At 40.6% G+C, this 16064-nt stretch overlaps 1 protein-coding gene across 1 annotated transcript; it reads right to left on the reverse strand.

Annotated features, from left to right (window-relative positions):
- Nucleotides 1–431: 431 nt before the first annotated feature.
- On the reverse strand, nt 432–15252 carry KCNA3 (potassium voltage-gated channel subfamily A member 3). The gene is made up of 2 exons (XM_068538122.1): nt 11895–15252; nt 432–653 (listed from the first exon to the last, which is right to left on the reverse strand). The coding sequence occupies exon 1, from the start codon at nt 15250–15252 to the stop codon at nt 13510–13512; it is 1743 nt and encodes a 580-aa protein (XP_068394223.1). The 3' UTR covers nt 432–653; nt 11895–13509.
- Nucleotides 15253–16064: the final 812 nt, after the last annotated feature.

Genomic DNA, 16064 nt, shown 5'->3' on the forward strand with positions numbered 1-16064 from the left:
ATCATTTTGAATCAAAAAATAAAAGAATGTTTAATCAAGCAAGGCACATTTCTTTTAGGCAAGTCTGTCTTTAATACCATTCATCTGGGCACAGTGTAGACTTCGCTTATTTACGTATAAATGGGCTAATTTATGTATGAGAGGCTTTGGTACAAAACACACTTTCACAAATAAAGTTGCACATAACTCAGAACAGAGAAGATAACATTAATATACATCATGATTAAACATAGTCCAGTAATTAAATGAAAGAAGAAAACAGTGTAATTAGTTGCCTTGTTAGAAACAAACATTTAGGTTTTCTTTATTAGCAGTACTGATTAGTTTTTGGATGATTAAATACCATCAAAATGTCAAAAGGTTGAAATGATACTTTAATATTTTTAATGTTCTTCTTTATTTATTGGTCAATATCTTTTATATTGCACACAATTTGAAGAGAATCCTCCAGGTTCAGAGCTGTTTCTCGTATATGAAGCATTTCTTAGAGACATGTTATTTAACGTCAACTGAAACAAAAGCATGTGCTGGCAGACAGATCACCGTCCATCAGCAATATAACCAACACTGTATTCTTGATCTAAGCAATTTAAAAAGAGCATCCTACTGGTCAGTGCAGCTCTACTGTTCTTTATGTGGGGCTCTTCAGGTATCTGTTGGACAGAGTAAACACAATAATTTACTGTATATTTAGTTTTTAAAAAATTGTAGACTTTAGGTCAATATTAAATATTCTACTCATTACACTTTTCCAAACTTTATTTTTTTTTTACTGTTACCTTGAGAAGTTTGAGCAACTTAATTTTCTAAATGCATTAACCACATATTGAGGGCTTTTAATTGGTAAGTCAGAAACAGTTTCAGAGTATGCTGAAATTATGAACTTTTTCCCCCTTATTAATAATGAACTCCAAATGTAGTCTAAACCATTGTGATTGTTTTTGGAATAGGAAAATTTATCTTCATTTTTAGAACCATCTGAAAGTTACTGAGTGTCTACTGATTTTTAGAAAAGTACATGTATCAATTTTCTCAGTGTATTTTCAAGGTGTTGTTTCTTTTCTGGCTGTACATCCCACTGTGGTAATCTAAGATGAGAACTCCTTTGAAGTGAATAGAAATCCCATGCTCAGATAAGTGTTATGGAGAGGAAAAAAAAAGGAGAGAGAGAAACAGTCTCAAAATGAGTATTTTGACAATCATGTTCTAGGTACTACAGATGTAGTACCTAGAACTACAGATAATCTGTAATGACAGATTATCCTGTCATTACAAATAACTTTCAAATCTATTGATCCTTTAAAATATGAACTCTGTACAGTTATATACCACTTTAGGGAATAAAAAATTAAGATAACAATAACCACTTAACCAAGGTCTGTGGAGAACCAAGAAATAAAAGTTCAAGTGTATTGCTTTCCTCTCCCCAACTACAAAAAAATCATCTGGAAATAAGGATAATAAAGTGTTTCTTAAAAATAGCATAAAGCAGCACAACTGTCTTGTTCTCTGCTACATTCAGAATATAGAATGGTGTCTGGCACACAGTAGACACTTTATATGCTCAGTGAATGAATAAATCCCTATTATTTTGTACAGTGTCTACACATAGGAGCTACTCAGTAAACATATGTTGAATGAATGAATGAATATATAAAAATTAGGTTTATGTACTCTAGAGATTTACTAATTGTGATACTTATACATACAAAAACAGAAAATCCTACACCCAGCTTCAGGTTTCAATATGTGAATATAATCCATCATAATACATAGAGCAGACTGTTTCCCATATATACTCCTGGTCTTAGCAGGTGTCTCAAAACCAGTTGTAAATGCCTAATGATGGCCATCTGGAATTTGAGTGTGCTTTTCATGCAAGAATCATTCACTCACTAAACTACATGGTGTACACGTACTATTCTGGGAAATTATCTAGTGAAAAGTCTTCCTTTTTGGCCTGGATTATACTTGCTCATCCTTCATGAAAGAAGTAACTTCTTCTTAACCCTGGTCTTTAGTCAAAAAGCAAGAGTACATTCTTGCATCATAGTACACTTAATGTTCATTATGAAAGTTTTAAAATTACAGTAGTCTACTAGCTATTGATGACAACTAATTATAAGAACTCACAAGTAACATGAATGATATGATAACCTTTTTATTTCCTCAGTGCCTAGCTTCTGCTCAATGCTACTGCAGCTTTGGTTACCTTGAGATGGTTCTATTAAGCTATTCTTTTCTTGATGCACCTTTTTTATATAAGGGGCTGGGGCTTTCTTTAACTTCATGTGTCAATACCTGCTTCAAGGCTCTTGGGATTATTAAGTCTGCTACAGCTTGGCATCCTAATAGACTGTAGTAGGTGTAGGGGGAGTTGCAATTCAACAGAAACAAAACAAAAAACAAAAGTGATATTTAGATGGTAATCATATTGTTTATATTAGTGGCTAAGAAATGCGTTGAAGGGCTTAGAAAAATGAACATTGATTTAAGTATCGAAATTACAGAAGAGAGAAACGAAGTATAACGGTGACTTATAATTGAGGATATCAATATTTGACCAATAAATATTCTAACATATAAAGCAAGAAAAAAGGATAAGAATAGTCAAATTTCAATAGCTATCAAGTCTGTGAAAAAGTAATTGATACCTCTACCCAGGCCTAAATGAAAGAGGTACAGATACCCAGGTTACCTGTTAGCCTCGCTAACTCGTGTCTGATGAGGAAAAAGCTGAGGTCATTCTGTAACACGGGGTTATGGGAACCTTGTCCTCGTGTGTCTATACTTTGACATCTACTAAATAACTTGCAGTTGGCTGCACATCAACAACTTCTACAAATTCTACCAGCTAAACGGTCATGAATTAGCCCCAAGGACTAGAAAGAGTTCTTGCTAAATTATGTATAATTCTCTGATTGTCCTCTTGGAAATTATGTACTCTTGGGGAGCAGAAAAAGTTTAAACTCACGCAGTAATTAAAACTGGTAATGTGCCAAGATGTGAGCTTTGTCAAAAATCTGAAAGTCATGCAAAAATGAGCTGTGAGGTGTAAGCAATACTACTTTAAGCAGTATTTAGGTCTACTAAAAATAAATCTCCTCAATTCACATAGCTATAAATTTATAGTAATATATTTATAATTTAGTAATTTATAGTAATATAATTTATAGCAATATAAATTGACCTTTCAAAATGAGTTAAAATGTTTGCAGGTAAAAAGTTTACAGAATCTAGGTATAAGGCAACTCAGACACAGTTCTTACTTGGAGAAATTACTTCTCTCTATGGTTTTTAATCACTTACTACATTTTGAAATCTCACATATAGTCACTCTTGTTTAACTGATTTTAATTACAATTTCTTATAAAAGTAATAGATTAGTGAATTCCTCAAATACACATTGCTCTTCCTCAAATACACCAGGTATTTTGTTTTGTCCTGTAGTCTTACCTGAGGTAAATATAAAATGTAATGGCATGTGAGGCTGCCTCTTAAATATCTAATACCTTGGCTATACCAGGTTACAATAGAATATCCGGAAAAACCCATATTGAGTTAAATAATAAAAGTAAACAATGTTACAATTCTTTACCCAAAACCAGAAAACAAACAAAAAAGTAAATGAAAATTATTCATTTTCAATTCTCTAGTCTGTGTCATTTCCTTAAAAAGTCCTAACAATGTGTCCTCAGAAGAGAGAAATGATCTCTGTCCTATGTGGCCTTAATTGTACAAAGTGATAGAAGATGAAAGAGTTTCTAAGTTCTACTGGTCTACAGATGTAATCTCAAGCATATGCAGACATGCATTAGCTTTGATTAATTTGGTGACGTATCTGGTAAGGAAATTGTGCCACTGCATGTGCAGAGGCAACACCCAGGTGAATCTCTGGTCTGGTCTGCCTGAGAAATCCAGGGAAAGGAGAAAATTCAGAAGTGGTGTGGGGAAAGTTCCTGGCTATTCACATCAGGAGAATCCCCATTTCCTACAGCAGAGGAAAGTGCATTTGTTATCATATTGCCTAAAATCATGGCAATATCTGCAGTACTCATTTATATCAATGTTTTAATTAGTTTCAGTAATTCCATATTACACTTTGGCTTTTCCAGGCTGCTAGGAATCTCCCAATACCAACATATGCTACTGGACTGCCTCTCACCTTCCATCTTATTTTATTTAGAAGCAGCTTAAGTTTTGCCATTATAACAGTCATTCTAAGAATCCACCCTTATTTCTCATGGGTGGATCTTCTTTCATACATGAACAAATCACTTTTTAAAATAGCCGATTTTTGTGATCCTACCACACAACTTGACAACTACGTGAAAAATTAGGTTATATTGTAAAAGAAATAATTTTATCCAGTCAGGCCTTACGTACAGTAATATAATTCTTAAACGTGATTCATTGATGAGGTCTCTAATAATTTATTCAATCAGCTTCCATAGCCCTGAAGACCCCAAGGGTGTTTAAGGACTCACTATTAACTGAAACCAAGACTGAACTTACAGGGAAGTTTCTTAGAATGTCTGCTAGATAGGTAAGTTCCTGGGTATATTACTTGCTTGTTCTGATTTTTGCTGTCTGTACTACTTGAGTCAATCAGTCAACAAGTATACACTGAATATCATTTATAAATGGCATTCTATTAGCTATTAGGTAGGAGACACCGTCTCTGTGAGGCATTCTGACTTCCAGATACCCTTGGCGATTAGGAGTGACATCACATATAATGTTATATTTAACACGCCCCTGCTGGAGCGCGTTTTGCCAAATGGAAGCCTTCTCCAGTTAACCAATTACCAGGAATTTTATCCAAAAGAGCATGGTGAGGAGTGCAAGCCTCACAGTGGTAAAATGAAGCATAGATACACAACACGAAAATTTTGTTTGTAGTTTAAAAATGCTCAAACTGGAATGCTATATTCCCTTCTTCTCATCACTCCCTCAAATAAATACTTATTAAGCACTAACCTTATTCCAGGTAATATTCTAGGCCTTGGAGGATACAGTACCAAAGAACAGACAAAAGTCTTTGTTCTCATGGAAGAGAAGGGAAGACAACAATAAACAGAGTAAGTGCAATGTCTAATATTTTAGAGGAGAAAATAGATCAGAGGAAGGTATAGGGAGTCCTGCAGGGGTGACAATTTTAAACAGAGCAGCCAGGAGAGGCTCCACTGAGACAGTGACACCTAAGGAGGTGAAAGAATGAGCCGTGCAGAGAGCAGATGCTACAGCCTTCCAGGCAGGAGAACAAGAAGTACAGAGACCTGAATAGAGCACGCCTGGTGTATTTGAGGAAGAGCAAGGAGGCCAGTGCAGCTGCAGTTAAGGATGAACCTGAAGAGGAATCAGAAAGAAGATCAGAAGGGTAACGGGGGCTAGGTGAGGTAGGGCCTTGTAGGCCACTGTAAGGTCTTTAGTTTATACTCTGTGTGAAACGGGGAGCCAAATGGGGGTTTTGCCACAAAGAAGTAACATGATCTGACAAGTATTTTAAAAGGAATACTCTGGCCGCTACATTGAAAATAGACTCAGGCAGGGGAAAGGATAGGAGGAAGGGGGCCAGTCAGGAGGGTAGAAAATCATCTGTAAAAATCCAGATGAGAGATAACGATGGCTTGGATGGTAGCAGAAGCGGTAAGACTCTGGAAACAGTTAAAAAGTGGAGCCAACAGGATTTGCAAACATTGGATAAGGGGTGTAAGAGAAAGAGAGAAAGACAATTCGAAGGATTTTAGCTTGAGCAACTGGAAAATTGAAGTTGCCAGTAACTGAGATGGGGAAGAAGTCAGGAGTCATGGGCTTGACGGCGGGGGGTGGGGGAGGAGAAGGAAGCTCAGTTTGGGATATATTAAGTTGGAGATAGACATTAGCTGTGCAAGTGGAGATGTCAAGGAGACAGTCGGAAATTCAATCCGGAGTTCGGGAGAGGGGTCCAAGTGGGAGATATAAATTTACATATAGATCATCTAAAGCTATGAGAATAAGACTGAATGCAGAAAGAAAAGAGGTCTAAGGACTAAGTCATGGAGCATGGGGTTCTCCAACATGAAGACCCGGGAGAGATGAGGAAGAACCAGTAAAACAGTTTGAGAAGGAAAGGTCAGAGAGATAGGAAGAAAATCCAGAGTGTGGTATCCTGGAAGTTAAATGAAAAATTTCTTCCCAGAAGTGGGAATGTATTCTACAGTGCCAAATGCTTCTGATAGGTCAAATGAAATGATTATTGAGAAATGGCCCTGGGTATAGCTATAGGAGGTCACCACTGACCCTGAAAAGTACACTTTTGGTGAAGTGGTAGGGGTGAAAGCCTGAACAGATTCCAGAGAGAATGGGAAGGGATTCAACGGTGAACAAAGAGAGATACAGTCCCCACTCTCACAGAGGAAACAGACATTAATTATACAACACAAGTTAATGTAAAATTACAGCTATGTCAAGACAACATACTATATTGAACTCATTCTAAGATATACTTTTTTAGATTTGAGCATCTGTGAAATTAGGATGTACCTTAAAATCACTGGTACTTTCCCGTATAATTGGCAGTTTTTCTTTGTTTTTAAAGGCATATAAAATAATGGTGGTTCTAATAATCAAAAGCACTTAAATTTGATGAGATATACCATAATAGAGGAACTGATTAAACCAGAGTCATGAGAGATATCTTGGAGGAAGTACTGAAGTAAAAATAGAAGTGAATGAGATGAGGAGGGGAGGAAGGGGCCAGTAGTGGGAACATTTGCAAAGATCCCCATTCTTAAAAAGGGAGCTTATTCTGTAACTGGAAGAAGATCAGGTTGCTGGAGTACAGCAGAATGAGGGAAGGAGCACAGGTATAGGATAAGGCTAGACATGAGGGCTGAGCCAGATCCTATGGGGCCATGAAGGCTATGTTAGGCCTTTGGGTCTCTATCCTAATAGACTCAAAGAACAGGAAAAGACCTTGAAAGAATTTTAAGCAGCGGCAGGTGATATAATCAGATTGAGTCTCGAAAAGATCATTCTGGCTAGCAGGTGGAGAAAGGGTCAGGTTGGCCACAGGAAATGTGCGAAGGCCAGTTAAGAGACCTTCACACTTATCCAGCATAGAGGTGATAGGAGTGTGGACCCTGGTAGTGGTAGTGATCTAGAAAAGTGGATTCTTTTTAGATATACTTAGGAGGTGAAATGACAAAACTCAGTGATAGACTGAATGTATTTACTACTTTTTGAATCTAATACATATTACTACATTAATAGATATAATAAAACTGCCTTTTAAGCAAGGCTTTAAACAATAAAAATGATTTGTAAATGTTTATGCTGCACATATGAATGAAAGCAAATATTCCAGAAATTCACTAATTTTCAGAAAAAGCATTAGACTGTTTAGATCTACAGACAACAAGTAAATACATCTTAGGATAGGGAATAACTTAGGAAGAGGTGAAGTGTATGTGAGTGTGTGTGTGTGTGTGTGTGTGTGTGTGTAATAAATTAACCCCACTGGCTTCTCTTCCAAATTAAATTAAAGGCTTTAACTTAAGGAACATGTTTAAATGCAAAAAAATAAGAACCTTAGGATTCTTAAAGAAAAAGAGTTTAAAATAAACTTAATGGAAAACAAGTGAAACAGCAGTGCTGACTGACCTATAACGTAGGCACAACGCTGATTTTCATTCTAAGGAGTTGGTAGGGAACTCCACAGAGATTCCCCAGAGCCTTTGTGCTCTCAAGGGAGGGGTGAGGGTGAGGGTGAGGTTGGGGGCTCATCGGAAGAGAGAAAGCTCCTCTCCATTCCCTATCACCATGCTGGGGGCTATGATCCCTGGATCTGCAAAGTCAGAGCCCTGCATGCACAGGTTTATTCCTAACATTCTTCACATAGGATGAAACATGATTTTTTGTTCATTTAAATGTTATCTTACTAACAATCAGAATCCCAGGATCTACTTTTCAAGCGAGAGTTCCTATTCTGCACTATTTAGATTGTAACAATAATAAAATGGCTCCCAAGAAAATGAGGAAGCCTCTTTTCCAGATCTCTTCTTTAATGCATTTGATGGTTTAATGGTGCAAAATCTGAATTGTAAGAAAAAACACATCCAGTACCAAAAAAAAGAAAAAAAGAGAGAGAAAAAACATGAAAATGTTTTTTTGTAATGTTTTTTCTTTACAATGTCAAAGACAAAATTAGTTCATAGCATCACTGAAAACAAAGACAAATATTTGAAAACTTTCTAACCTGTCTGAATAACTTAAAGAATACTATTATCCTGTATACTCTGTGGCAATGGCCGTTTTCTGGCAGGAGGTTGGGGGCTGAGTAACAATGGTAAGGTTTGGGTTCTGCATGGCTTCCCTTCTTCCTGTCTTCTCTGATTTGCCTTCTCTCAAAGATTATCAACCACTTTCAGCAGGTTATAAAAAACAAGTGATTTCATTTATGTATAAAATTACTAAACAAAATGTAGGAAATTAGTAGTATAAAAGCAATAGTTTTATCCTCCTTAGTTTAAAAGGCCAAATACAAAACAGAAGGAAGAAACCCCGCCCTAAAATGCAATCCCTCAATATCCTCCTCCCCATTCTTATGCTGCTCATCTCTATCTCACAGTGTTTCTGTAAGTCTTCAGACTCAGGGGCACATGTGTTTCTTTGCATTTCTTAGTGGGAGGGGCTATCACTTCTATTCACAGCTGAAGAGGTGGGAAGAACTTGTAACTACTGTAGAAAATGTTGACATTTTAAATGTATTGAGAAGTCAGTAAATTACAGTTATGGTTCTCAAAGGAATAGACTATTGGTATATATTATATATATCCGATTTATATATGATCAGCAAAGCAATTACTTGAGTATGTTATATACCAAAGAGGTAAACAATAAGTTTTATGTATATGAACCACAGCTTTCAATTTCTTCATACTGTATATTTAAAATTTCAATCCCAAAATTTTATTTCAAAGTTGAGAAATAACGGATATAACACTCCTCTCATGTGTAGACATTTGTGATTATGTCACCTTAGTTGGTGGGTATTTAAATTTGCTATAATATCAGTTTAAAACAATACATAAGAAATAAAATAATAGCAATGTTATTGTTTTTATCTCTGGATTCACCAGCTATAGGGTATATACATTTTCCCAGGGTTTTGACAGATGTGCATTGATCCAATCACACCTCCTCCCATGAATCTCTTGTACACACAGACATACGTATACCTTTCAACATCCAAGACAAGCAATTGAGCTCAGTGAAGTCTGTGGTTTGACAAAGCTAAGTAGCATGTGTAAACTTAGACTCATTAGCATTCTGCTCTAAGCCCAATTCACTACCCATTTTCATCTTTTAAATGCCTTAGGACCTTAGGGAAGGGGCTACAACTATTATGTGGGTCACAATTATATTCTATTTTTTTTTTAAGCACAGTTGCTCTTAAAGATTCATGGAGTGGTTAGGTAAGGCAATAATGTCACAAATTTCAATGAAATGGCAACCTCCTTCTGCTTTCCATGCTTTTGTTCTAAGTAATTTCCCCCTTCTTAATAAGGGAGAGTCAAAATGTTTATACTATTTTCTGGCATGGTTCTTCAGTAACCTAAGCATGAGAAGATGGAAAAATAACAGTCTGCATAATATCAATACTATCATCTCTTGTAGATTAAAACACATGAAAATAGGAAATTAATCTTAAAACTGAAAAATATCCATTGTCCTAGCAGGTATCACTACCAAGACTAATTATACTTTCTGAGTACTATAATATTAAATCCAGATAAATCAATCGTGTAAGAAAATAATTTTTTGTTACTAGAAAAGTCAGTCTCTTCATCTGCTTTAAATACCGTATTTGGTCCCTATGGTTAAAAATATCTGATGGTTAAAAAAGGGTTAATTTTTCAGTACGCTGAATGAATTACGTTTCTGGAAATATGTTCTTTACATGAATTCATTAATTAGTAACATGGGCTGAAGTCAAACCTAAAAGCATAAGAAATTTATTTTCTCAATCTCTTTCAAGTCACTCAATAAAGGGAACATGGGTTTTGGGGCCACAATGACCTAGCTTTAAATCATGCTGGATCTCTTGCTAGCTGTGAAGTCTTAGGGAAATCACTTAGCTTTAACCATCTATTTTTTACCCTCCTAAAATGGGGTTAATACCACTTACCTTGCTGAGTTGAGAGGTGTCCTGGACATGATTGACCCTTAACAAATCGTAATTATTATTGTTATTATAGAAAGTAAATAGGAAGACACTGATTATTGATGTATTTCATGCCATTCACAAGGCTTGATATTAATTATACAACGCCTGTAATGATCACAATCATAATGTAATCTCTTAGCAAATAATGTAATGTAATCTCTTGGCAAAATCTCTGATGCAATGTACCTGCATTAATATTTACCCTATGAGGGTAACACAACAACCCTATGAGGTACTATTTATTATCCTCATTTTACAAATAAGGAAACTGAAGCACAGAGAGATTAAGTAATTTGCTCAAGGTCATACAGTATTCAAACCCTGGCAATATGACTGCAGAACTTATGCTTTAAATCACTTCATTAAAAGCCTGAAAATAACACCAATGTAAGATAATAGCCATTCACTCATCAAATGTATTGAATACAAACAAGGTGCTACATTTGGTGCTCGGCACTAGAATCCAAAACTTTGTCAAGACCTGTACAGAAACTATAACCTTCAAGGAGCTTACAATATGGCGACCAGAAGGAATAATACTACCTCAAAGTTATGACTCAAAAGTCATATTTTTCTGGGTTAAAAAAAAGTCTCCTTTGTATTACTGTTATTTAAAAACCATACAATTCCAAAAATTATGGCACAACCATAATTTACTTATAGAACTAATCAGGGTTTCTACATCTTCTGAATAACTGTGAATAAAACTGTTACTGCACTTTGTTCATCTTTATGCTAACATCTTTTAAGAACAGATAAAAAATTATTCTTATGTAATTACTAGAGTGTATCTACATATCACCACTAAAATGGGTCCTAAAACAATTTCTGGTCATTAAGAATACCAAAAGTTTGGTCAAAAGGTGGATCAATGTTAAAGGCTCAAACAAGTAGCAAAGGAAACTAGATAAAGGAGTTCTATTTTGAAGACCATATATAAGAACAATGACTCTATGACCAGGTACACAGATTTCCTGCTTCTGTTTTTTTGGGTTTTTTTGGTCTTTTCCTCCTCTTCCCCCTCATATAGTCGTAATCATTATTTTTCACTCTCTCAAATGCACAAATAATAAAGTAAGTAGGCTTCTGACTACTTGAAAATGTTTTATGAGCTTTGAAAATAGTGTTACTCTAGGATAAAATAGTCAAACCTATCAAACCAAAAAGCAATTGTGGGTAATGTATAATTTATACTTTATATAATGTATATTCAATAAAATGAATATGTTAAAATAAAATGTTACCCTTATTGCAATTTTAACCATCTTTGTTTTGAAGAACTGTACAACTGCACACTACTAAATAATTATGTAAATGAAATCAGACCAATAATCTAACAGCAGGTCTGCCTTTTATCCATTTTTCAGGGGAAACAGGTTGTTCAGAAGCCAAGGAGGTTAGTAAAAGGAATGGAATCATTTTCAGCTCAATTTGGGTGAAGGTTATTCTGAAGAGAAATGACTTTTTACCCACTTTTTTGCAATAAACAATGGAAACCAAAGAATAGTTGGCAACCTGGACATCAAACAGAAAAGGTGTTATAAATGATCTTTAAAAGGCACCTAGCATATAATGAATATAAAACTATTGATTTTGCAAGTTAGCACAAATCTAGATATGAATGGCATCCCCCTGGTTCCCTGTGGAAAAAGAGAGTGTTCTCAGTAGCTCCCACAGTGCTCACCTGATGCTGTCTTCTGGCCATCCCTGGCACATGGCTGAAACTTGCAAGTACTTCCCCAAGGTTTGGTTACTTCCTGTTCCTCCTTCTTATTGATTGTCTGCAATTCCCTCAGTTAAAAGCGTGCATCCTTTATATTTTTCAAGTATATTTAGTTTTTCAAGGGCTGTGATGGCGACACTGTTGTTGTGGGATCTGGATAATGTTTTTAAAGAGGAAGTCTGAAGGTCCCTTGTAGTAAGGTTTCAGGTATATTGATTGAATCTTTCACTTGCTTATGTGCAGAACACTTTGACATCTGCTTTTTAACTTCATTTGTTGGCTTGAAACTTCTTGGGAAAAGAAAACAGTAGAGAAGCATCTTTTAAAATGATTGCCTAATTACTGGCATTTCATTCAAATCATGGCTTATTGTTGTGTATATTTAACATTCCAATGACGATATTTTCCTTTTCAATTCAGTCAATATGGGATGACATCAGTGATTTTCTGTAGTAAAAATATGCATTTTGTGATTCATCTCACCACTTTGGATTCTCAGACTTTACTTGTGCGGTTTATTCAAACAGTGGTTTTCCTTGTGAAATCATGTAAGTAGGAACCATCTGGAAAGGTTACTGTGGAAACAGCAGGGGCTAGGGGGTGGGGCTAGAGAGCAAGAGATGCCATGACAACCTTTTTCGGGTTTCCCGGGAAACATGTGTTGCTATGGGAACTGCATCAGTCAGGTCCGAATTAGTAACTTCTGCTGGAAGGAGTGTCTGCCACTTTAATCTTCTTGTGATACTGCAGAAGCTTATCTCCCAGATGCATTAGGAAATTTTTTTGTTTCTCTCAGCAGCACTGAAAACATCTGTTTCTAGACTTTGATAGATGTTAGCTGGAATGCATACAGAATTTCATAGGAATCTCTTAGCCTAATACTTTCAAAATGCTTAACAAGCCCCAAAGAGTTAAACTAATTAGTCAGATCGGGACATCTTGGGCATTTCCCTTAGTTCAAAGTTGTAGAGATCCTTAAAATTCCGGGAGGGGGGCTTCCAAATAGAAATTCCAGTTGAAAACAAATAAACTTACGGTGGGTTTACAAGTCATTGTTCTAAATAGACTTTTCATCCACATATCCACAGTGTTGGCAATTGAACTAAATATTCAATAATGTTGACGGGTCCATCAAACCGAAGCATCCTTTAAGTATGTGCCTGCTTTACTTAGTAAAGAAACAGCTGCCTTTCGATTCTGAGGTTAGACAGTTACTCCGTTCTTTAGTTTCATTTCCTTCCAGGATATACAGTTTTTTTGTTTGGTTTTCTTTTTTTGTCTTTTTTTTTTTTTAACAGAGCATGTGCTAAAAATCAAGTTTAAAGTAAGTTTGTTGTTTGAAATATTAAGAGAGGGAGAGAAAAAAAAAGGAGAGCTGAGAGAATGCAGCCCACTTGCAAAACAGACACCTGTTTCAGTATGAAGCAGTAGGGAGAGGGAGAATGAAGTGTGCTTTCCACTTCTTCATGTCCTTTCCTTGATGAATGGTCTGGAAATGTATAAAACAAGGGCATACACAGACCAAGGGGGCACGTTCTACACAATACTGGGCACAGCATGTCACTTGTTTCATATATTAAACATCGGTAAATATCTTTTTGATGTTGACACAGGAGTTGGGATTATTGTTCGTGGTGCAGGTGGCCGTGGAATTGCCCGTTTTGAAGGGGGTCTGGGGGAAAGCGCTATGGTTCATACCCCCCTCTTCGATCACCATATACTCCGACTTACTTAGAGTCGAGTTACTCCTCGCTTTCCGGAGCTCCTCGGCTGAAGGGGAGAGGTGCTGGCAACTTCCCACGTGCAAGTACTGGGCTTGCTCTTCCCCTTCTGTCTCCCGGTGGTAGAAGTAATTGAAGTTGGAAACAATCACAGGGACTGGTAAAGCAATGGTCAAGACACCAGCGATGGCACAGAGTGACCCCACAATCTTGCCCCCTATGGTCACTGGGTGCATGTCACCGTAACCTACTGTCGTCATGGTTACCACAGCCCACCAGAAGGCATCAGGGATACTGCTAAAACCTGAAGTGGGGTCGTCTGCCTCCGCAAAATAGACCGCGCTGGAGAAAAGGATGACCCCAATAAAGAGGAAGAAGATGAGCAGCCCCAACTCCCGCATGGAAGCCTTCAGCGTCTGCCCCAGGATCTGCAGCCCCTTGGAGTGGCGGGAGAGCTTGAAGATGCGGAAGACCCTCACCAGGCGGATGACCCTCAGGATGGCCAGGGACATGGCTTGCTGTCCATTGCCTTGTCGCTCAGCCAGCTCGGTGCCCAGAGTGATGAAATAAGGGATGATGGCCACAATGTCTATCAGGTTCATGATATTTCGCGAGAAGGTGGCTTTGCTGGGGCAAGCGAAGAACCGCACCAGCAGCTCAAAGGAGAACCAGATGATGCACAGAGTCTCCACCACGAAGAAGGGATCCGAGAAGCTGGAGGCTCCCGCGGGGCCCCCCGACGTGCTGTTGCTGGCCGTCTCGAACAGCTCCTGCGACGGCGAGGCGGTGTAGTACTTCTCATCGCGGAACTCGGGCAGCGTCTCCAGGCAGAAGATGACGATGGAGATGAGGATGACGAGCACGGACACGATGGCGATGCCCCGGGCCGGCCCGGAGCTCTCCGGGTACTCGAAGAGCAGCCACACCTGGCGCTGGAAATCTCGGCGGGGCAGGGGCCGCTCCTCCTCCCGCAGGAAGCCCTCGTCCTCGCGGAACTTCTCCATGGCCTCCTCGCCCAGCTGGTAGAAGCGGATCTCCTCGGAGAAGATGTCGATGGGCACATTGACCGGCCGGCGGATTCGGCCCCCGGACTGATAGTAGTAGAGGATGGCGTCGAAGCTGGGCCGGTTGCGGTCGAAGAAGTACTCATTGCGGAGCGGGTCGAAGTACCTCATGCGCCGCTTGGGGTCGCCCAGCAGAGTCTCCGGGAACTGGCAGAGGGTCTTGAGCTGCGTCTCGAAGCGCAGCCCCGAGATGTTGATGACCACGCGCTCCCCGCAGCAGTCCTGCTCGCCGGCGGCGGGCAGCGCGGGCGGCAGCGGCTCGTAGCGGTCGCAGCCGCCGCCGCCACCGCAACCGCCCTGAGGCGGGTCCCCGCCGCCGTCGGTCGCCTCCGGCTCCAGCAGGTGGTCCCCGGCCACCACCGTCATGTCCGGCGGCAGCTCGGGGCCCGCGGCGGGCTCTGCGTAGCCGGGGTTCACCAGCGTGTGGGCGCCGCCGCCGCCGCCGCCGCTCGCGGGGTGCTGCGGCGGGTGGGCGCGGTGGCGGGCGGAGGGCGGCGGCGGCGGCGAGCGCAGGAGGCTGAGGTGCTCGTCCATGCGGCGGGGAACAGGCGGCGGCGCGGGGCCGGCTCGCTCCTCCTCGCGCTCCCCGCCCCTTCGCCGCCTCCGCCTCCCGCCGAGCCCGCCGCCTGTTGCTGTTGCTGTCGCTGCCGCGAGGCTCGGTCTGGGTCTGGCGCTGTCCGCCGGGCTCCTCCAAAGAGACGCCTCCTCAGCCCTCCTCCTCCCTCCCCCGCGGGGCGCGCGCCCGCCCCTCCGCGTCCCCTCCGGATTCCGGCCCACCGCGCGGGCGCGCGCCCCGCTCCCCGGGAGCCGCCCGGCCCAGCTCTTCCCCGCCGCCCTCCGCCTCCCTCTGGGTCACCCGAACGCCCACATTTTGCACTTCGGCGTCCCCACGGAGCCCTCGCCCAGCCCAGGCGGCCCCCCGAGGCTTCCCGATTGGCCCTGGGCCGCACCGCAGCCGGCGGGCGCCGGCCTTCTCGCCCCGCAAGATCCACCTGGGCCCCCCGGGGAGGCGGGCTCCGCGGAGCCGAGGTGGCCAAAGGCGGGGGCGGGCTAGGAGGGAGGATGGGGGCTTGCTCTGGGGCCGCCGCGGTGTCGAGGCAGGGAGTGGCAGGCCAGGTGGGCGCCCTGGGCAAGAGGCAAGCGGGGTGCCTGCATCCTGAGCCCACTCGAGGGTGAAAGACCTGCAGGCCGGGAGGGCTCTAGATAATTTCGCTCCTGTTTGGATGAGAAGCCCAGCGGAGTAATGGGTACTGAGGAGTTTCGCACCCGGAGTCTGAAGAAAATGGTCGTTAAAGACTTTCAGGGACTTCACTTCTGCAGTGGATAGTTCACCCTACCTTTCGCAG

This window comes from Eschrichtius robustus, chromosome 3 (assembly GCF_028021215.1).
Source record: "Eschrichtius robustus isolate mEscRob2 chromosome 3, mEscRob2.pri, whole genome shotgun sequence".
NCBI lineage: Eukaryota > Metazoa > Chordata > Mammalia > Artiodactyla > Eschrichtiidae > Eschrichtius > Eschrichtius robustus.